The sequence below is a fragment of the Cupressus sempervirens genome, chromosome 2, assembly GCF_028749045.1.
Source record: "Cupressus sempervirens isolate cs-2001-9-10 chromosome 2, ASM2874904v1, whole genome shotgun sequence".
Classification (NCBI taxonomy): Eukaryota; Viridiplantae; Streptophyta; class Pinopsida; order Cupressales; family Cupressaceae; genus Cupressus; species Cupressus sempervirens.
In genome coordinates, this window is record NC_143119.1 from 411759850 (window position 1) to 411782241 (window position 22392).

Genomic DNA, 22392 nt, shown 5'->3' on the forward strand with positions numbered 1-22392 from the left:
GTCTCCTGGTAACCATGATTATTTCCCAAATGGGGTCAAATTTGAGACTGTCCCCATGATAGTAACTTCTAACAGCCTCTTTCACCCTATCCATGGCCTTATAAAGACCTCCCAGTGGGGATTGCTGCCCATCACATATGTGCAAGACTAGAACCAGGGGCAAAGACATCTACATTTGAAATTTGAAAAATACAAATTAGTTAATAACATAGTAAGTTATGAATTGATAATGAAACTTGAATAAACTAAAAATATAATGTTTTGATTTTTGAAGTTACCTCCAGAATCTCCTTAGCCTTTGCAAAAAAGCTATCATCAAAGACTATCCGTGCCACAGCCTCTCCTTCGGGCTTCTTTGAGTAAGGTGAAGCAACCCAATCAGCACACACAAACATTTGCTTCAAAGCCAATATGTGGTCAAAAATACTTTGCAACGTAAAGAAGACCGTTGCAAACCTTGTTATAGCAGGTCTCATCAAATCTTTGCCTTTAGTGGCTTTTCTCATCAAATTGAGAACCCATGGGTGATTATAGATATATTTGGTGACTCGCCTAGCATCTTCCACAACTGACTCACCCAATCAAGTTTTCCTATATCCTCCAAAAGAAGGTCAAGGACATGTGCTGCACAAGGTGACCAAAAAAGTGTGGGATGCCTCTCTTGGAGGATTCTACCTAAAAGATTAGCAAAAAATCAATAATCAGTTACAAACTTTTCATATTTAGTATTTACAAATTACATCAAATCTAAATTGAATAATACCATAGCATTACATTCATGATTCATATTGATTCGAATATAAAAAATTAAATTTACCTGCTGCCACATATGCTGCTGCATTATTTGTGATTATTTGCACCACATTTTCTATTCCCACCTCCATGACAACATTCTCCAACATTAAAGCCAATGTGGTTGCATTTTTCACTTTGTTGGAGGCATCAACAAATTTCCAAAAGACCACATCATCTTTGCAAGCAACCAAGAAATTAATAATGTTTCTACTTCTTCCATCTATCCACCCATCAGATAAAATGGTGCAGCCATACTTCTTCCACTCTTTCTTTTGGTCTTCTATCAATAATGTTGCCCTACCAACCGCTTTGTCAAGCAACCTACAAAATTTAGGTGTAATATTAAATAAAGTGTAAGTGTTAGTAAAAAATAGGAAATAAGTTATAACAATTAAGATTTAAAATATAACAATGAACTAAAGTGAATCACAATTATTTACAATTACTAAATAGTAAAATACTAACCTTCCACTCATATCCTTGCAATTAGGCAGCTTGTACCCTTTGCCTGATATTGTCATTGCATTCACCAGATTGACCCTATAGGGACTATCAACGACATTCATTGAGATATTGTTGAAAAACCAAAAATCAGATGCTGCAATATTAGTTTGCTCATGCACCTCCTTAAACCATGCAATGCCCTCTAATGATGGTTGTGCTCCAAGTGTGTTCCTGGGCACAAAATAACCCCCTATCCTTGATGGGGATGGTGATGAAGAAGTAGGAGATGTAGAAGAAGTGGAATCGGTAAAAGAGAAATTTTGTTTGCGGATCTGTGGGCCACGAAGAGATCCTAGTATGTTCTCAAGTGCTTCTTCTTCCTCTTGCAAATCAAAAGGAGCTCCTTTAGATTCAGCTATGGCTGCCCTCATAACTAATTTTTTCCTCTCCCTATTCAATTTTTTCTCTTCAGCAGCTGCAAGTAGGGCATTGATGAATCTTTTTTTTTCATCAGTTACCTTGAGACAAGGATTTGAATCATGTTTCTTTATGCCTGCAAGGTGGTATTTGAGGCGGTTTATGTCTCCAGAAATAATTCTCTCAAATAGAATGCATATCACTTTCCCAACATCATTTGGAGCTTCATAGGCATATCGCCATGTCTTATCTCTTGCATTTTTAGGCCAAATGCCTAAATACACATAAATTTATAGAAAAATGAATAAACAAAGTTAGAACTTAGAGTTAGAACTTAGAAGCTAGAAGTTTAGAACAACCAGGGTTTCAACTTTCAAATGATTTGAAATCATTTACAAACAACAACAAAAACAATAAAAACTTTGCTTAAAACTATAAAAAGTTTTCAAACAATGATAAGATGAACATACCTGGAAAGAAATTTGTCTTCTAAATCCGGTTAGAATCCTCCAAAATCCACTCCAATCTGCCTTGAATCACTTTCAATCAACTAAAACCTTCTTTGCTCCACACAAATGAAAGAAACAATGCATTTTGACCTATTTAGGCGTCACTAGCCGCGGGTTCCCTGAATTGCGAGTTTTTAACATTAACTCGTCGAGTTTTTGGCTAAAATCGGCGAGTTTTTGGACTCACGCCGAGTTTTTTGACAGGTGAGTTTTTGGGCGATTTACTTGCCGTCCCAAAATACTCGCCGAGTAACCGGCAAGTCTTCCATCTATGAGTAGCGTCGCGAGCAATGGGGAATAAAAGCCGACGATGGTAAATAAAACTCGCCGAGTAACCGGCGAGTCTTCCATCTATGAGTAGCGTCGCGAGCAATGGGGAATAAAAGCCGACGATGGTAAAGATAAAAACACTCATCCAATCAAACCTGATAGGGAAGAGCAGGCCCACGAGAAAGGAGAGTAGGTCTACATCCGCAACGAAGGAGAGCAGGTCTGTGGGAAAGGAAATAAGGATGTCCGTGGGGAAGATGTTGTAGCATTGTAGCCATTGTTACTCGAAAAGAAGTAAAGCCACAGGTAGGATAGAGAGTTTTCCGGAAAAAGAAGTTATAAGAAGAGTATCTGTTGAAGGAGAAAAGGAAGAAGCTACTTTCTGGGGGAAAGGAATCATATTTCAAAGCATAGCGTTCGCGGGAAGAAAAGAATATCCGCAGGGAAGTAAAGGACAGCAAGGACATTCAACGTGGGAATCATTGTTGCCGGAAAAGCACTGCCATGGAAGACACAAAGAGAGAGCAAATCCTAACCATTTCTTTTGGTTACATTAAAAGACAAAACAAGAGATTGTTACTATGGAGTATGCAAGGAAAAGAAAGCAGTGGAAAAATCAGTTGAAGGCAAATATGGAAAAGAATGCGAAAGTGTTGGCTTCTGGAGTCCGAGTTGCAGGGCCGACAACATCCAATAGTAAGAAGCAGAAAGTGAAGGCCGACCTGTCACACCTCATAGTTCAATTTGATTCAACTTTGAAGGGTTGAATGGTAGTGAGTGCCTGAAATGGTGGCAAGAGACTGCGGATACAAATTTAATCAAACAAATTCTGATACAAGCGCTGTCCATTGGGCCATACAACTTCTGGTATTCCCCATTCGGCTGTTTGAATCGATCTTAAGAACTAGAAGAAATGTACAAGAAGAACAACAAAACAGGTACATTTTTTTACAAGTACCGTATGACAATCTCTTTCAAATTGTGAGATTTCAGTAGGGTTTTTTGGCATTCCTGGTCAAGGAGGTCGTAAAGTGGAGACCAAGAATCACAAGTTGTCACAAGAACGTAAGGAGTATTGGGTGAAATTGGTGGGCCGCGATGTCACACTAGAGGAAATGGAGTTTTTGGTGAAGGGTGCCAAGAGCCGAGGACTATGGAGAGATTTCATTTGAGAGGGCCATTTGAGATGTATTATGGATGTAATTAAAAGCAGGTTGACGGGGGCAAGTAGGGCCTCAGATATAGCCTTGCCGCAGATTACATTCATGAATGATACCGTGTATGATTGGGCCACGGTCCTCACTAATAGGATGGAGGAGTTTATGACATTATAGCATTCGACATTTTTCATGCCACATCATGCCATCGACTTGCTTTTGGAAGCGGTCCTTCATCAAGTTCCAGTCGATGACTTTGAAGTTCCATTGAGGGGGAAGTTGGCGCCAGGAGAACCCCTAGTATTCTACAATAGACATTTAGATACGGGTGGAACCGCGGCCAGTCAAAAGAAAGTATTGTAGGGATTGGAGGCAAACATGGCCACAGACAGTGGAAGGGAGGAAACCACAGAGAGCAGTGGGGCCGATTCCAAGGAAGAGAGTACCTCGGTAGAAGTTGGCAGTGACACATCAATCGGCGGATCCACATTTTTCACCCCTCCCTAGTTGCCAACTTCGGCACACTTGACAGCCACTACCTCGCTCATTCCTCTGTTTGGCCAAAGACATGTGCCAATTATCATGACTCCACCGATAGCCATGACGGATGTTATGACTTTACCAATGCCCACGACAGATGTTATGACTCCATAGACGGCCACGGCCAATTTTATGACTCCACAGAATGTTTCACCCGATCCAATTGCACCAGCAACAGAGATAGTAGAGATGCAAGTGCCAGAGCCTGAACCTCGGGTTCACCTAGATGTGATTGGCTCTAATGCTATGGTCACCATATCTTCCTCTTTGTTGGTTGAGACCCAACCGACCCAGCCAGTACAACCAACATTGACAGCACAACCAACATAGCCAGTTGAGAGTATGGAGACGACACAGGCAGCACAACCCAAGAAGATTGAGGTGATGGACAAAGCCAGTGCATTCCTACGATAGCAGTTTCGACTCATTCTTGTAGAGGTCAGTCCCTCCATTCAGTCCCCAAGGCATGGAGAGGTATCCCTAGGAGAAGCTACCATATTAGAGCCACAGGAGGTGAGAGTACCATAGTTCGAGGATGCGCCCGGAGAGGAGGAGGTGACATTGGATGTGGACGTGGCTACCGCAAAAGAGGCAGAGATAGATACCGAGAGGGAGTGGAATATCGACAATTTGGGAAAAGAGGATTATGGGTCAGATGAGGATAGATGCAAGGCATACATCAAAGCTATGCAAGTTGTGATGGAGAAAGGACGCATTATTGCATATCAGGCTTTGACTTGTAGGAAGGAGTTACATTTGATCCAAGCCTATATTCAGGGAGTTTTTCCTAAGTGTTTTCGCTTCTGCTTTGAGGTCAGGGGATGACCAACAATGGAAACACCAGAGATGTTGGTTGCTTGGGCTACAGAGCCTGAGTTGGGACCATGCAACACTCCTATGGAGAAGCTGGTACACGAGATAGTGGGAGTATATAAAGGCATCTACTATGCTCATAGGTGTGCAGAGGCAGATAGAGCATCAGAGAGAATCGTAGCTGAGAGGTCTATGACAGTTGAAAGGGAAACTAGGGTGAAGTTAGTTGCTGAATTGGTTAGCCAATAGGTAGCATGGGCAGCCGAGTGCACAATGTTTTTGCAAGACAAGGAGAAGGTCGAACAAAAATTATAGGCGGTCGAGCAAGAATTGCAGACAGCTAAGGTCCAGGCCATGGGCACAGTGCTTCTTTTGAAGGAGGCTGTGGAGGTTAACACACAGACGTAGAAAAAAATAACGCATCCATATTGATCAAGTGTATGAGTTGCGTCGATAGCAAAGCACTTCAGGGACGCAACCTCCTCCCTAGTCTATATTATTTCTATGTTGTATGTTGTTGTCTCCTATTCTTGTTAGTTTTTGAGTAGCTAGGAGACGACATTTCTTTTTTTGGGTGGATGATGTTGTCCGGCAAAAAGGGTAGTTAGACAATTACTGGTGCAAACACGGTTGTGTCATTTCACTGGCACCGTTTTAGACATTATAAATGTCGTGAACACTTATGTATTTTGGCATCATTATCATTGTTGTGTACGAAAAGCATTTGATAATGAATAATAGTATTTTGCATTGATTATATGTTTCTTTTCTGTTCAGCTACGGGCTGAACAAGCATTAACAGTAACTGATCAAGTTTGCTTGAGGTTCAAATTAGGTGGCCCATCTTGGATTTCTACCATTTTGTATAACCTAAAATAATAAAAGCCTTTATTTACTTTATTACTATTATTTCATACAACAATATTACAAAACATACATGATAGCTAAGCACAGTGATGAAATATTTACACACAACAAGATTGGTCCTTTTATTCATAAAAAAAATACGTCCCTTTATAGGGTCACAACAAAATTGTGTCTCCATTTTTGCATAGTTTGTGGTGTCCTTTCTAGGAACTCCCTTTACATTCCTATTCACCTTCACTTTCTGTGATGGGCTCTTCTTGACCCTCATAATCAGAGGTATAAGTTTGAAGCCTAGGGTTGCTACCCATGGAGTGGAAGATGGTGTTAGAGTAGTTGGAATAGGAATTTGCAATACGTTGCATTCTCGCTTATAAGGTGATGTTTCCTGTGTCCAAAGTTTCAGTTTCAGTTTTAGGCTGTGAAGATTGTTTATGTTCAGCCAATAGAGCAGCTTTAACTTCTACCCTTATTTCAGGAGTCCACACCCTTCTCTGGCATTTGATTCGGGTGATGGAAGCTGCCAAGGTTTTATCATCAGCTAGTGTCGCTACTTAGGAATAATCAAAGTCTTTATATAATGCACTAGCGAACTTGATAGTCAAAGGCTCTCAGACTCTTTTCTATTTGGTTCTAATCATGATCAGCATCTTGGAAGAATCCACAATTTCAAAGTCAGTTTTAGTTCCAGTTTAAGGTTTAGGTTAGCCTAGGTTGAGTGTTGAACCTAGCGCTCTGATACCATATGCAACAAGACAAACCTGTAACAAAGATTTACTGTTATAACTAATATCTCAAATAGATAACAGCTAGTTTTCATTGAAACAACAAGAAGATTCAATAAGTTCTACTTCTCTACTTGCAAGCAATTATGATAAGAACTGAAAGAAAAAAATGTACATTATATTTAGATACACAAGAGATCTGTCTTTCTTCTTTTTAAATTGTAATACTGAATTGTAGTACTGAAATAAAATACTACATAAGACGAGGAAGAAAAAACCTTACTAGAATTCTTGAGTTGGAACATATCTCTTGAAGACTTGTTTGCAGCTAGTAGAATATCACTGAGGCATTTGTCCACCCAACCATGGATCATGACTTGATCCCTCTTATCCACTTCATTCTTGAAGTAAGCTCGACTCTTTGCAAGGGATGGTGGATGGCTGTGTCAAGTATCTAGGATCTAGTGTAAGATGACCTACAACTCAGCCAATCATACTCTATAGCCAATCTACCAACTTGTATGATACCTGACTACGGTTGTTTCTGGTGATCTTATTCTGACTATCGTCCAGTTATCCACCTTGGCCAAAGCTTTACTTGGATTATTGTCAACTTCTCGCCCTTCCCACTTGCACATAACTCTCCTTCTCCTAACTGGAAACAAAAAGAGGTACACTCTAGACCTTCTAAGCTTGGTCTCAATCTTAATTTTCAGTACTTGGTTCGGGTCAGCTTAGGCTAGTCTCATGTCATGGGAAGCCCTGAGGTCTTTTGGGACACACAAAGATGGGTATAATATGTTTTTAAAGCTCATTGCATTGAGTGTGAAAGTCTCAACCTTATGTTTCTTTCTTGACTGTACATGTTGCCAACCAGCTTTGCACACAATTGTTCTATAGTTTTAGAGAAGACATGCATGCTCTGTTTCGATTCTTTGTTCTCTAGAGCATGAAATATCCACTTCCTAACATAATCTATATAAATGCACTTAAGAATACTAGTCTTTATAATAACTTATTCGCCACCATCCTGCCTTATTCATGAAAGAAAAATTGACAAGATGGTAGCTTGGAAGAAATATTTTCTTGGCTATATTTTAAATTTAGAATAAATAGAAGGGAAGATTAGCCCCTATCGTTCTTTAGAACTATATTTCAGAAACTGTTGCTATAAGGTGAATTTTGGACAGAACTCAAATTTCAAAATAGAATTCCATCTCCCATGTTCTTAGTTCTGGCTTGTATATAATAATGTACTTATTTGCGCTTAAGAAGAAGATTTTAGACAGTTTTAAAGAAACAAAAAAAGTGTTAAGGACAATATTCAGAAAGGATATAAACTGTCATGGTTAACTAGTGCAGTTCAAAGATTAACCTAACCTACTTGCATGAATTGCATTAATACCCGTTCTCCTCGTGCTCAACTTACAGTTTGGCTGCATTTCATTACTCTCTAAACCTTGTACAATATAAGTTGTTCATGCATTACTATGGTTCAAGAATGATAAAAAGACATTCATTAATTTTTCTAAAGTCTAGAATGTTAGAGATGAGCCTGTCTTTTTCTAAGAGCCTCACATAAACAAATAAGATGCATAACTACGTTATAAATAAGGTTGGGCCCACTACTTTATTATATGGCTCTTCCAACTTGAAGTTTAATATTAACAACACTTTCCTGAAGTGGAAAGATTTCTCTGAATAAGTGCTAGAAGGATGTCCTCAAACACAAATGAAACATCTTCCAGCTTCTATCGCCGTCAGTGTTGCTTCCTTCCTTTACACAGTTGATTAACAGAATTATGGTAGAGTATTACATACCCTACAAGTTACCAGATCTATGGCATTGATATCACTCTTTGTACTATACTACAAAGGATTCATTGATACGTAAAGATAGTTAAACAACTAAGAACATTCCATTGCCAAACTTTTCTTCTCCTTTCTACTTCACAACTGTACTTCCACTAAGAAAACCGCAAATAAGAGTGCCCATCTTTTTTCCTGCTTCATACTTCCTACAATGCATTCTTATCTATCAGTTCATCCTTGTAGCAAGGACATGGACAATCCTTTTTGTCGGATGATGTGAGGTGGCCCGGATGCTTGGCCACTCACCCATCATGTTCTTGCAAATGCCTCTTCTTCATCAACCTTAGCGATGATTATAATGGTAGCTTCCTATAATCAAATGGCTTCCTGGCCAAATGTTAATTGAGCGCATAAAAGTATTGACACATCTTAAGTTGAAGATTAAATTAAATGAACACATAAATTCAGGCTGAAACATAATATAAGGTTTGGTATTAATATTAAATTCAATTTTGTTTTAAAATAACTCTAATTTGTTCTAAGTTCTAACAACAAATGTAACGTGACCCAAGTAAAGGTGAAGTAGGTAGAAAGGATTATTTTTCAACGAAATGTAATAACTTGAGAAATTCCTCAACCTTAAAAGGTAGTAAGGTGGTAAAAGAGAAAAAAAGATTTTGATAAATGTGTTTCAAGTTTGCCTAGGAAAGGGAAGACATAAATCAACATTTCTACATCCTAAGGACCTTTGCCACCTAGACACACTGACTCTATGATGTCAGATCTTTCCAACCCTTGGATTATCTTTGGACACAACCATTCAGCATCCCTCTTTCCCGGTGGTACCTTTTCCCTTTCATAATTGGCCATGATACTCTTGTGTCCAATTCTAGAACAAGTAGTTAGACCAATTGCAATCAAACTAAATATTAATACTTTTCAGATATATAACAAAATTTAGTTATACTCAATTAGAATAATTACAACATGAATTACATCATTGGATCATTCAATTTCATAGACAACAAGAACTATCAATTTTACTTACTAGAATATCATTAAATGAAATCCTTTGTTTCAATCTGAAACCATTGAGGTAAATAGTAAGACTTTCTCTTGCACTTAAAACCATCTAGGGCACAATACAAACAAAACCACTAGTTTGCATTTACAAAACCACTTAGGGCATCAAAGCTATTCTTTGAGCAATAAAAAACCTCTTAGGGCATCAACAATATGCAGAAAGAAATATCGAAGATCAAGAAAAAGGGTTGTGACAACAGAGCATGTCTCCCTTCCACTAGAGCATCCAAGGGCAAGGACCACCCCCTAGCTACGCAGACCCCAAACACATGGTTGTTAAGTCACACCACCCACGCGTGGGACATTACGGGAGAGTTCCAAGTCCTTTGCAGAGTATCAGCAAGCTCAAGAAGCAGTGTCATTGAAAGCTTGTTTGGTCAAACATTGGAACCAACTAGAATTTATTGTGATGATTAAAGTTGTGAGAATGCCTCCCTTTCTGGGAGGGCCCCTATGTTGAGAGGGAGCCTTTGCATCAATTGCTCTTATCATATGCTATATAGAGAAATATGAGGTGAAAACCCTTGTAATGTCTATTTCTTTATGAGAGAGAAATATGAGGTGGAAATCCATGTAATCTATAGTTCTTTGTGACAAAGATATATGAGGTGAAATCCCTTGTAGTGTATACTTCTCTATGCGAGAGAAATATGAGGTGAAAGCCCTTGAGACATTTTCCTTTTCCACACATGGGAGTAGCCGTGGTGGACGTCATGTTGAGAGATTCCATGATGATATAACATTGAGTGAATCCTTGACGAGCACTTGTGTATATGCTTCTTTCCATACATTGGAGTGGCCATAGTGGACATCATGTTGAGAGATTCCATAACGACATCATGTTGAGTGACTTCATGATGTGAGCTTGTGTATATGTTTCTTTCCACACATGGGAGTAGCCATGGTGGATGTCATGTTGAGTGATTCCACAATATTATCATGTTGAGAGATTATGTGATAAAAATCTTTTCCACAAATGGGTGTAGCCGTTTTGGGTATCATGTTGAGAGATTCCATGGCATGGATATCTAGAAAGATACCTCCCTAGCTAAGAGGGAGTGTTGGAGATATCGCATTAGGAGCTATATCTCTTTCCTATATCTAATATATATAAATAATGTATTTTTTATTGAAGACGGCGAAGGGTTCTCACTTTGAAGGGACAAGACAATGAATAATCTTCACTTTGTAACAACAAGACAACATAGAGTCAAGGCAATTTTATATGTTCTTTCTAGAGGAATTCACTTGGTGAGAGATAGTTTGGATTAATGTCCTTTGGTTCTCAACATTGATACAAATGCATTATTTATTATTGTTTGCAAATTATAGGAGTGTTGTTAATCATCACTTTAGTTGGAGCCTTATTTTTGGGCAAATTATATTTTAAACCTCTTCTTATTCATCAATAAAGTGATATTTTTATGGCTGGGTTTTTTTCTCCCTCAAGTTGGAGCATTTCCCTAGTATAATATGTTGTGTCCTAGCTTCATTGTTTTTTATCGTTGTTCATCTTATTTTTTATTATAGAACCCAACAATGCCCACTCCCATTTCTACTAAAGGGAAGTAAAAAAGACTCAAAGAAAAACCAATGTTGCTGATTTGTTTAATTTGTTGGTCCGTCATTTGTACCACCTAGAGAAACTAAACTACTTGCCACCTTTTTGATAAGAGTACTTCAAAGTGAGTATTTTGATGGAGGATATGAGACAAATTGATGGATGGATGCTTTATCATCATGGATGGGTGGACTTATACCAAACATCGACCACTCATCAATCTTATTGTCACTATCATAGCAATTTCTTATTTTCTTAGAGCTGTACATTTTTGGGGGAAAAGGAAGGATGAAACCTTCCAATTTCAGATTTTGAGAGATGCTATAAAAGACGTTGGATCTGCTAATGTTGTACAAGTAGTCACTCATTCATCCATGGTCTGTACTCATTCAACCACGGTGTGTCAGTGGCTTGCATTTTCCAATCTTTGTAGTCCAATCTTTCGTAGATCAGAGGTGACCATGGATAGAGCTACATTAGCTCAAAATGACCCTATTGGATGGTGGATGTGGCATGGTAGGGATGCACTAGAGCTTAGAAAACTTGTCATTTCTCTTCTTTTATAGGTTGCCAATTCCTCTGCTGCAGAGAGGAATTAGTCCACATATAGCTTCATCCAATTAGTCAAGAGGAACATTGTTACCTCTAGATGATTGGAGAAGTTAGTGGTTGTTCACAATGTATTGTGGCTACAAGATCAACAGACTAATGAGTAATGTCAAACTCTGGTCTAACGTTGGCATGTCAATCCCATAGAAGATATGTAGTTTGAGGAGGATGACACACCTCTAGGATTTTTTGCAGATCCATTGGATGAGGAAGATCCTCACCCTACGAAGATTCTGTTCTGATTTTCATTTAGATTCTTATACCTACCATGTGCTGATTATGGACAGCCATGTATTTTCTTATTTCTTGACATTATGATTATTACGGACAGCTGATTATGGAGTTGGACCTCTATGTTTACTATTTAATAGTTTAGTTATAGATTTGTAGTATGTCTCATTTCAATATTTCATGTCATTTCATGCATGAACTGTGGAGCCTTTGGGCATTTTTGCTATACGTGTGCCATATTTTGACGATGGAAGTATTTGAATTCTGTTAACTTTCTATGCATCAAGCTTCTAAAATCTCTATGGTAATTGGTTTATCAATGCCATGATATACATCTCTCTCTCTCTCTCTCTCTCTCTCTCTCTCTCTCTCTCTCTATATATATATATATATATATATATATATATATATATATATTCCCCCTTTTTAAATAACTGCCCCCTACTGTCCCCTAAAAATTGGCCCTAAACTGTACATATTTCGAAAATACATACCCCTCCCCTAAATAGTCCTTGTCCCTGAAACTCCGGGAGCATAGCAGATCATAGATTAACTCCAAGTAGAATTTAGATTTAAATTATTAACTCTTACACATTTCACAAGTCACAGCTAACACTAAATGTAATTTAATTTTAAGTACCCGCTTAGAGTAACCTAATACACCTCTTTTTAAGATAAACAACTCACAAGGGTTCTAAATATATACAATTATTGTGGATTATTTGATCCTCACCAATTAACAAACAAAACAGCTTGACAGCGGGGTTAATGGTTTTACATTTGGGCAATTAATGCCATCTACAAAGTGGTAGTGTTCATAAACATCAAAGCTCTCAGGAAAAAAAATGTGTTCCCACATTTTGGGTGACTTGGCCTTGGGAGAAGCTGCTTTCTCAGTGATCTTCTTTTGTATCAGCAATTGATGAATGTTTGGCAGCACTTTAGCATGGGCAATTGTGACACAATTTCAAAGCTTAACCCTACATATAATCATAAATAAATTTCAGCCCAAGGTTTACAGCAATATTTTGAAGGTCAAGAGTCAAAGAAAAAAATGCATTGGAAATGGCATGTGTCATTTGGAAACAGTTAGAATTACTTTGAAATCATTCTCCAATGCACTTGGAATTGTTTAGGTACACCCTGGTTTAGTTCCAAGTAGTTCCACTTCAAAAGATTTGTTCCTTGACTGAATCCCCAAATGAGTCAATTCCAATCTCTATTCTGGACATGTTCCATACTTCAATTATTAAAGTTTTAGAGAAATTTGGTAACTTAGGATAGACGTATTTGTTTGTGTAATTTTTATTTTTCCTATTTTGCTAGGTTTTTCCTACACTTTTAATAATCTCGCTTAGGTTAATAAAGCATGTCTTATTAGGTGAATGGTTGTGAGGTGTCACCTTCCTACATGTGAGCATCCATTAGCTATCTTGGGAAGATACTTTGTTATCTTTAGTCTGATAGATGGTTGCTCCTCATTGGTTGGTGTTGCCACCTCCTCCCTCTTCTTAGCCTATATAAGCATGCTACCTGGCTTGTATTTGCATATCTTATTTTTGCATCCTCTTAATGTTATTTTGCTTCTAGCATTTGTATTACTCTCTTGGAGACTAACTTTGTGTTGCTATTTTGATTTTGTATCATTTGCATTCATAGTTTAGATATTTATTCTTTACACTAGTTTTCTGGGTTATTAATCTTTTTAGATTCTAACATGGTATCAGAGCTTTTCTATGTGCAAGAGTAGATTTTAGTTTCCTTATTTGAGAGATTCAGGGGGGACTAATAAATTTTATTGTAGTTTTTTGAAAAACGAAGTATGCTCTTCTCTTGCATCTTTGGATGATCTTGAGAATCAGAAAAGTTTTGACAAAAATGGTTTTTCTTTGGGGTTTCAATCTCAAATCTGACAACCAACTTGCATATTTGGAGTTTTCGATCAGTATTGTAGGTTCCAGCATGCCATTGATGGACTTAGGAAGCTGATCCAGCATTTGCATGTCATATTTTGGTTGCTGGGGTCGTTTCTTGATTTTTGAAGCCGTTTTTTACTGTTAAAGGTGTCTGATTTACACTACAGCAACATCTTTTGTACATCAACAAGAAAAACGCTTTCTGGGTTTTGTTCACAGTCCCAAAAAACCATCTGGGTATCTCTTAGATTTTGCATGCAATCTATATATTTTGCAAGATCGAGCGTGGAAAGATACAGCTGTACCCCTCTCCGTTGGCAGTCGCAAATTTGAACGTAGTTTTCAAATGTCTCGTTCTTGCTCATATGGACTCCGATTTTGACGATTCTTGTTATGGCCTTGGCTATTTTTTTGTGCTCTATCCACTAGTAGAGTTGTTTTTTTATTTTCATGCATAAATTTTTCAGAAATTGCAGATTCTTGGTTGTAACTGTGCACAATTCTCGTTTTGAAAACTTCGAAGAATCATAACTTTCTCATACGACCTCGTATCGAGGCGATTCTTTTTTTGAAAGTGCATGATTTTTCGAGTAGATCACAGTGGTGCTATTTGTTTCCTTGATTATTGTGCCTAAGTTTCACTTTCAGCATATGCTCTTCATGAGGGTTTGTAATGCATTGAAATCAAGACCACTAAGTATTTCTTTCTAGTGGTAGTTGTAAACGCACTAAAATAAAGTGCCAAATTATATTTCTTTTGGGGGGGGTTCTTTGATTGAGTAAAAAGGGGGGGGGGGGGGGGGGCATTGTCGTGGCTGGGTTCTCTTCTTTTTAGCATTTCTTCTTTGCATTTCTTCATCATGGATCAAACAAATATGCCCATCCTAACTCCATACAATTACTTTGAGTGGAAATCATGCATGATAATTCACTTAAGGAAAGCGGGATTAAATAGGATAATTATGGTACTTGAAACTGAACTTGATAAAGATGAAGATAAGCCTAAGTGGTTTAACAAATGTGGTGAGGCATATGGAACATTGTGTTTTTCTATTTCTCCTGACTTGCTATTTCACATTGAGTCTTTGGATACACCAAATGAAGTATGGACAAAGCTAGAAACTCTATTTGGCACACAAGATTCAATGAGGGGTCATATGTTGGAAAATGAATTAATTAGTCTAAGTCCAGGCAATTTCAACACAATCCAAGATTTCTTCACCAAATTGAAATCACTAAGGCTGCAGTTAAAATAATGTGGAATTGAAAAGAAAGATGAACAACTGATTCTTAGCATTCTCTCTAAGCTAAGTTCAGAATATTCTGTGTTTGTCTCTACCTTCTATGCTACTAAGGGTGCACTTGGTACTCAATTCACCATGCCATCTCTAGATGATTTTTCTGTCAATCTCACTCAAGAACAGGACAAGCTAATCCAGATGGGCACTCTTAAGTCCTCTAAGTCACATGCCTTAGCTGCCAACCAAGGCACAAAAGAACAAAAATGACAAAGTAGAAACAACAATAGTAAGGATGAGAAACAAAATAATAGTGACGAAAAGAAGGATCAGATACCAATTGCTTCAAAAGCAACTATTGATACCTCATCCTCTAAGGGCGATAAGCCTAAGAAAGAAAAGGTTAAATGTGCCTATTGTAAAAGACCCGGTCATGATGAACATAAATGTTTGAAGAAACAAATTGATCACTTGACATACATTCTTGAGAAGAATAATATTAGTGTTCCTGAGTCTATCAAACAAATTTTTAATGAAGAGTCTAACAAGGCAAAAGAAAACGACAAGGGGAAAGGAAAGGGCAAGGCTCTTGTTGCAGTTGCTTCCTCACCATCCACTTGGGTTCTTGATTCGGGTGCTTCGCACCACATGGCTTCATCTAAGGAAGAACTTGCATCCTTGGAGCCATGTACTATGCCTTCTATTTTGATAGGTGATGACACTCTTATTGAGGTGTGTGGGAGAGGGTCTGTTGATGTGGGGGATGGCACATTCCATGATGTTCTTTGTGTACCCTCATTATCAACCAATCTCCTATCAATATACCAGATCACTCACACAGGTTCAGGCAAGTGGGTTGAGTTCACTTCTGATTCAGTGGAGATACGTGAGTTGCATAGTGATTCTATAGTTGTAGTTGGGAGAGCAGATCATCAGTCACGACTTTATGTTTTCTCACTTTGTTCCTGATCCTTCTTCATCTGTTTTGCTCACTCACTCTAATGATGTGAGTAAATTATGGCATGAGCAGTTTGGCCATCTTAACTTCCGCTATTTGCATCAGCTCAACCAACAAAGCATGGTCACGGGGTTGCCTTCAGTTCAATTCTCAGGAGGTGTTTGCCAAGGTTGCATTCTTGGTAAGCATCCTAAGGAAAAGTTTGACAAAAGTAAGGCATGGAGAGCTTCACAGATACTAGAGTTAGTTCACAGTGATTTGGCTGGTCCATTTCAACATCCTTCTTTCAGTAGGGCCTGATATGTCCTCACATTCATTAATGACCTTTCTCGATATACATGGGTGTACTTTCTCAAACAGAAGTCAGAGGTATTTGATCATTTTCAAGACTTCAAAATTTTTGTAGAAAAGCAATCTGGGAAAGCCATCAAGGTTTTGCGCACAGACAATGGTGGTGAGTATGTCAACCATCGGTTTGAAAGATTTTGCACTTCAGAGGGGATTGATTTATAGTATTCAGTTCCATACAATCCTCAGCAAAATGGTGTTGCAGAACAGAAGAATAGATCCTTGAAGGAAATGGTAAACTGTATGATTCACTCTAGATCTCTTGCACCACAGTATTGGGCAGAAGCCATTAACTGTGCTTGCTATATCCAGAACCGTGTTCCTCACCGAGCCTTGAAGGGAGTTACTCCTTTTGAAGCTTGGAGCGGTCGGAAACCATCAGTTAAGCACTTTTGAGTTTTTGGCTCCCCTGCATGGGCCCACAGTCCTACAGAGAAACGTAAGGCCTTGGATCTGCAAAGCAGACCTTGCACATTTATAGGTTATCCTGATGGTGTGAAGGGTTATCGGTTGCTCCACCCTACTACACATGAGTTATTCATTGAGAGGAGTGTTCAGTTTGAGGAGGGATCTTCAAGCTCGCTTTCTATCACTTCTCCAACTCGTTCTACCTTGACATTAGAGTCACTTGGAATACATGACAGATCTTCTGATGAGTTAGATTCGCCTGAACAGTCTTCTACCTCTACTTCTGATGCAGAAAGTGATTCAGAGAACTCACCTCCTTCTTCTCCTAGTCATCATTTAGAGGTTAATGATTCCCCTCCAGATTCTCCATCTTCCTGTCCACTTTGGGCTAGACAGACATTGCAGTCTGCAGGTGATTGGGTTGGGGATCCATTAGACACCAGGAAAACTCATTCACAATTCCAGGATGCTCCACATGTCTTCATTGCTACTGCCTCAGATCCACAGTCCTTTCATGAGGCTTTTGGTATTCCTGAGTGGGATACAGCTATGCAGGAAGAGTATAGTTCCTTGATGAGGAACCACACTTGGGATCTTGTCCCTCTTTCTAAAGGAAGAAAACTTGTTCGATGTAAGTGGATCTATCAGAAAAAATTTGCAACAGATGGGTCAGTTGACAAACATAAGGCTCACTTGGTCGCCAAAGGATTTTCCCAAGCTCCTGGGATTGACTACTCTGAGACTTTTGCGCCAGTTGCCTGAATGAATTCCATTCGAATTGTTCTTGCCATTATTGCAGCTAATCGTTGGGAAGTACATCAGGTGGATGTGAAGAGTGCTTTTCTTCATGGTGACCTTCATGAGGAGATCTATATGGAGCAGCGACAGGGCTTCCTTCAGGATTCTTCACTTGTGTGCCATCTTCGGAAGTCTCTCTATGGCCTCAAATAGGCTCCTTGGGCCTGGTATGCCAAGATGGACTCCTTCCTTCTATCAGTTGGGTTCACTCGGTGCCATTCTGATCCTAATGTCTACATTTTGCAACAGGGTGATTCACTTCTATTTTTGGTTTTGTATGTTGATGACTTGCTGATCACAAGAAGTTCTTCACCCACCATTAAGGCTGTCAAAGTGGCCCTTCAGGACAGTTTTTTGATGACTGACTTGGGCTTGTTACATTACTTTCTCAGGATTGAGATCCTTCAGTCTCTTTCTGGGATCACCATCACATAGTCCAAGTATGCTCTAGATTTACTCTTGAGGTTTCATATGGCTGATTGTAAGCTTGCTCTGACTCCCTTCCTTTCTGGTGTCAAACTTGAGGCTCAATGTTCTTCTCCACTTGTTGATGGCACTTTGTACTGCCAACTTGTTGGGAGTCTCATTTATCTGACTCATACGAGACTTGACATCTCCTATGCTGTAGGCATGGTCTCTCGATTCATGCAGGAGCCCCATGAGCTGCATTGGAAAGCAGCCAAGTGGATCCTTCACTACATTCAGGGTTCTCATAGTTGTGGGATTCACTACGCAGCAGGTATTGAGCTTGATTTGGTGGGCTACACAGATTCAGATTAGGCAGGTGATTTTGAGGATCGCAAGTCTACTTTAGGGTATAGCTTCTCACTTGGGTCAGGTCCTGTTTGTTGGTCGAGCAAAAAGAAGTCTACTATTGCTCTATCTTCTACTGAGGCTGAGTATTGAGGGGCTATAAATGCCGCCACTGAGGCCATTTGGCTTCAACATCTTCTCACTGAGTTTGGTATCCAGATTAGACGACCATCAGTCATATTTTGTGACAACCAAAGTGCCATTTAGATCTCACGAAATCCGGTTCATCATCAGCGGACCAAACACATAGAGGTCCACATGCACTACATCTGGGAGCTCATCCATGGTCATGTCATTGACCTTCGCTATTGTCTGACTTTCGAGCAAGTCGCCAATATCTTCACCAAACCCTTCACTGAGAGCAAGTTTCTTCATTTGCGAGCTTTGTTGGGGGTGCGGGATGCTTTATCTTTTGGGGGGGCCTCTTCCTCTCACTCGGAGTCCTGACTTTTTTTGGGGGGGTCTCTTTTCTCTCTCTTTTGGGAAATCTTATGTACATGGGTACCTCATCAGGTTTGACTTGTCGGGACCCATTTCCACATCCACCTAAGCTTCGCTTATGGGGGGGTGTTAGTGTAGTTTTTATTTTTCCTATTTTGCTAGGTTTTTCCTACACTTTTAATAATCTCGCTTAGGTTAATAAAGCATGTCTTATTAGGTGAATGGTTGTGAGGTGTCACCTTTCTACATGTGAGCATCCATTAGCTATCTTGGGAAAATACTTTGTTATCTTTAGTCCGATAGATGGTTGCTCCTCATTGGTTGGTGTTGCCACCTCCTCCCTCTTCCTAGCCTATATAAGCATGCTACCTGGCTTGTATTTGCATATCTTATTTTTGCATCCTCTTAATGCTATTTTGCTTCTAGCATTTTCATTACTCTCTTGGAGACTAACTCTGTGTTGCTATTTTGATTTTGTATCATTTGCATTCATAGTTTAGATATTTATTCTTTGCACTAGTTTTCTGGGTTATTAATCTTTTCAGATTCTAACAGTATTTAGGATATCTTTGTTTGTTATCTTTCTTTAAAAGTTCTTACTGTACTTATCTCATTCTGCCATACTTTATTTAAATTTTTATGTCACTTTACTCTTAAAACCCTGATTATCTTACCAAAACTACTCCCTACCCTTTTTCACTTCCAGTTTTTTGACACATTTCACATTAGTAGCAGCTTTTCCCTAGATAGTCCACCCTCGGTGGCATCTTAAGCATTATATAACTGGACTCTGCAATCCTAACTCTCTTGCTTGAGACCCTGATGATGAATCATTGAGCGAGATTGAAAATTTGGATGCAAAAATTTAAGTTAAAGTTTTCTCAAAATATTTACAAATAACACTGATTATAGAATGTGAAAACTGGAAACCTAATGCTCCTAATTCCATAGAATACAAACACTTGCCTAAGTAAGCAATGCTATATGCTGGATGCCTTATGATGAAAGTTGAAACAAAACAGTTTACTAATCTTGTAAACATCATCAGTTAAGTAAGACTCACAAATAAATCCAATCTTGATGTCTTAAGCTTGTTTTTTTAGCAGCTGGCATTCCCTGATATTTATTATTTATATATGCTTGCAGAGTGGACAAGAAACGGATTTTGTTTTAGTATCATGTGCAGGAGCCGGTATTGAACCTACTATAAGAGAGAAGGTTGTTAAAGCCAAGCAGGTTAGTATTGTACTAAAATATCTCTTCATCTGTCAAACTGTTTTAAGATATATAAAGCACAAAAAATTATTGCACCAAGGAAACTTTAAACCTTATGTAATCTCTTGGAATTTGAAAGGCTGGAGAACATGCACTGAGAATATCTGGTCTTGGGTACACAATCATTCGTCCAGGCCCATTACAGGTTTGATTTTCTGCCATGTTAATTATTGGTGAAGTTGAAAGCCACTTTGGTACATGGAAGATAGTGTGCATTTATGGCAATCATTCCTATTAATCAAATTGATTTTCTATGCAAATACACAAATACAAAAGAATGGTCTCAATCCAGGAGGGCCACATTTGGATTACTTGCATATCCATTCTCAATTGTTTGAAGGTAATATAAAATACATTTAGCAAGTTGTTTGTAATTCTTGTAGGAAGAACCTGGAGGACAGCGTGCACTTGTTTTTGATCAGGGAAACAGGATATCCCAGGTCAGATACATCATACTATAAAAGCTTGTAGTCTCTTGTATTATTTTCAGTTCCAGTTTCCTCTCTCAAGATTATACATTAGGTTAACTTTTGTGATCACAGGGGATAAGTTGCGCGGATGTAGCAGATATTTGTGTAAAGGCCTTGCATGATTCAACAGCAAGGAATAAGAGCTTTGATGTGAGTATCTGTCATATATATCATTCAATAGCTATTTTAGTCTGTGTTAATATGTTTTTAAAATTAAATGCATGGTTTGCCTTGTTCTCAGGTCTGCTATGAATATGTTGCAGAGCAGGGTCAAGGGCTTTATGAACTGGTGAGCATTAGAAAGAAGAATGGACATCGTATCTGACCTATGTCTTAAAAAACATACTTCAATTATTTTTCAATAATTCTTAACATCAACTGATATTCTTGTAACAGGTTGCTCATTTACCAGACAAATCAAACAACTATTTGACCCCAGCTCTTGCTGTTCTAGAAAAAAATACTTGATGTTTATGAACTGGTGAGCATTAGGAAGAAGAATGGACATCGTATCTGACCCATGTCTTAAAAAACATACTTTGATTATTTTTCAATAATTCTTAACATCAACTGATATGCTTGTAACAGGTTGCTCATTTACCAGACAAATCAAACAACTATTTGACCCCAGCTCTTGCTGTTCTAGAAAAAAATACTTGATGTTTGAACAGACAGGCAACTCTAACCATTCATCAAGATACTAATATATCTTCAAGAGTAATACTAGTTTGGCATGTATAGATTTCTTAGGACATTCATTCAACTTCTCTTCAGCTAGGTATGTGCCAAGATTTTGATGTTATAAATGTTTCTCATAGAAGATGTCTCTATATTCCTTTGGTGTTGCTCATTTTATCAATGTCCAACCAGCATAACTCTTCTATTCCATTTCTCGTCATCTAAGTTCAACGTTGTGCAGGTGGTTTTCAGAAATCTCTTGTGTGTTGATTCCAAGTTGAGCCTGCTTCAATGCATTTGTTCCCTCTGAAAAGATTGTAACACAAGTGTATTCAAGGTTTTATTTATTTCAAAACTTGCCCAATATAACTAAAGATTATATTGCCAATGACTCTTTGCTTTATGTGTATGAATGGATCTATCAACAATAGAGAAACAAATTACTCATTTTTTCTGGCCAATAAACAATATAGAATAGTCAAATTAGTAACTACCAACTTCAAAATGGTGGTAACTGATATGATGCAAATTTTGAGTGATGTTCTAAAAACTATTATATATATTTATTTATTTTCTAATTTCAAATCAGCTTTTGAATTTTGTTTTGACTATCAAGACAGGATCATCTTTTCTGAATTTCACTAATTGAATCAAACATGGTTGTGTGGAATTGAAACTGTGACTGCGTTTGCCTAAATTTGTTGCAATATGCTATCTCGAACTAAATGTTTTAATAATTCCTTGGTTTATCAGTCCCCATGTTGGGATTCAGACCAGATTAAATAACATCAAACAGAAGACATAAACAGTGACGATAAAAAATAGACAGAGCATAAAGAATTATATGATTCACAATTAAAGGCTAAATCAATGGAAAGCATGGCATTAGCTTCTAATCGCTGTTACATCATAATACGAACTCTGCACCCATCATTTTATAAAATTGTTTAGTTCATATATGAAGAGACATCAAGGGAATGAAAAGGCAAGGAGGAGAAGAAATGTCAAATGACCACTGGACATACACATACAATAATATCCCACTTGAAGGCCAACCAATATAGCCATACACGATGATGTCCCTCATTTTCCACTCTTATTGTTACATTATACAGAAGCCCAGATAAGCTTTGCAAGACTAAGATTTTAACAAACTTTGTTCCAGAATATCCATGTCAGAATCAATAGAACTTAACAGTTGTTCAACATTTTGAATCAT

General features: G+C 38.3%; 1 protein-coding gene across 2 annotated transcripts in view; it reads left to right on the forward strand.

Annotated features, from left to right (window-relative positions):
• The window catches only part of HCF173 (high chlorophyll fluorescence phenotype 173), a 61308-nt gene extending 39747 nt beyond the window's left edge, over window positions 1-21561 (forward strand). Inside the window, exons 8-15 of one of the 2 annotated variants that reach the window (XR_016359990.1) lie at window positions 19897-19986; window positions 20105-20170; window positions 20409-20465; window positions 20568-20645; window positions 20737-20784; window positions 20892-20976; window positions 21084-21273; window positions 21415-21561. Coding sequence is in view for 1 of the 2 variants with exons in the window: in XM_089813927.1 (XP_089670053.1) it covers window positions 19897-19986; window positions 20105-20170; window positions 20409-20465; window positions 20568-20645; window positions 20737-20784; window positions 20892-20963 (411 nt within the window). In the remaining variant the exon portion in view is untranslated. Of the gene's footprint in view, window positions 1-19896; window positions 19987-20104; window positions 20171-20408; window positions 20466-20567; window positions 20646-20736; window positions 20785-20891; window positions 20977-21083 lie in introns of both variants that reach the window. The other variant, XM_089813927.1, reaches the window with a different exon arrangement.
• Window positions 21562-22392: the final 831 nt, after the last annotated feature.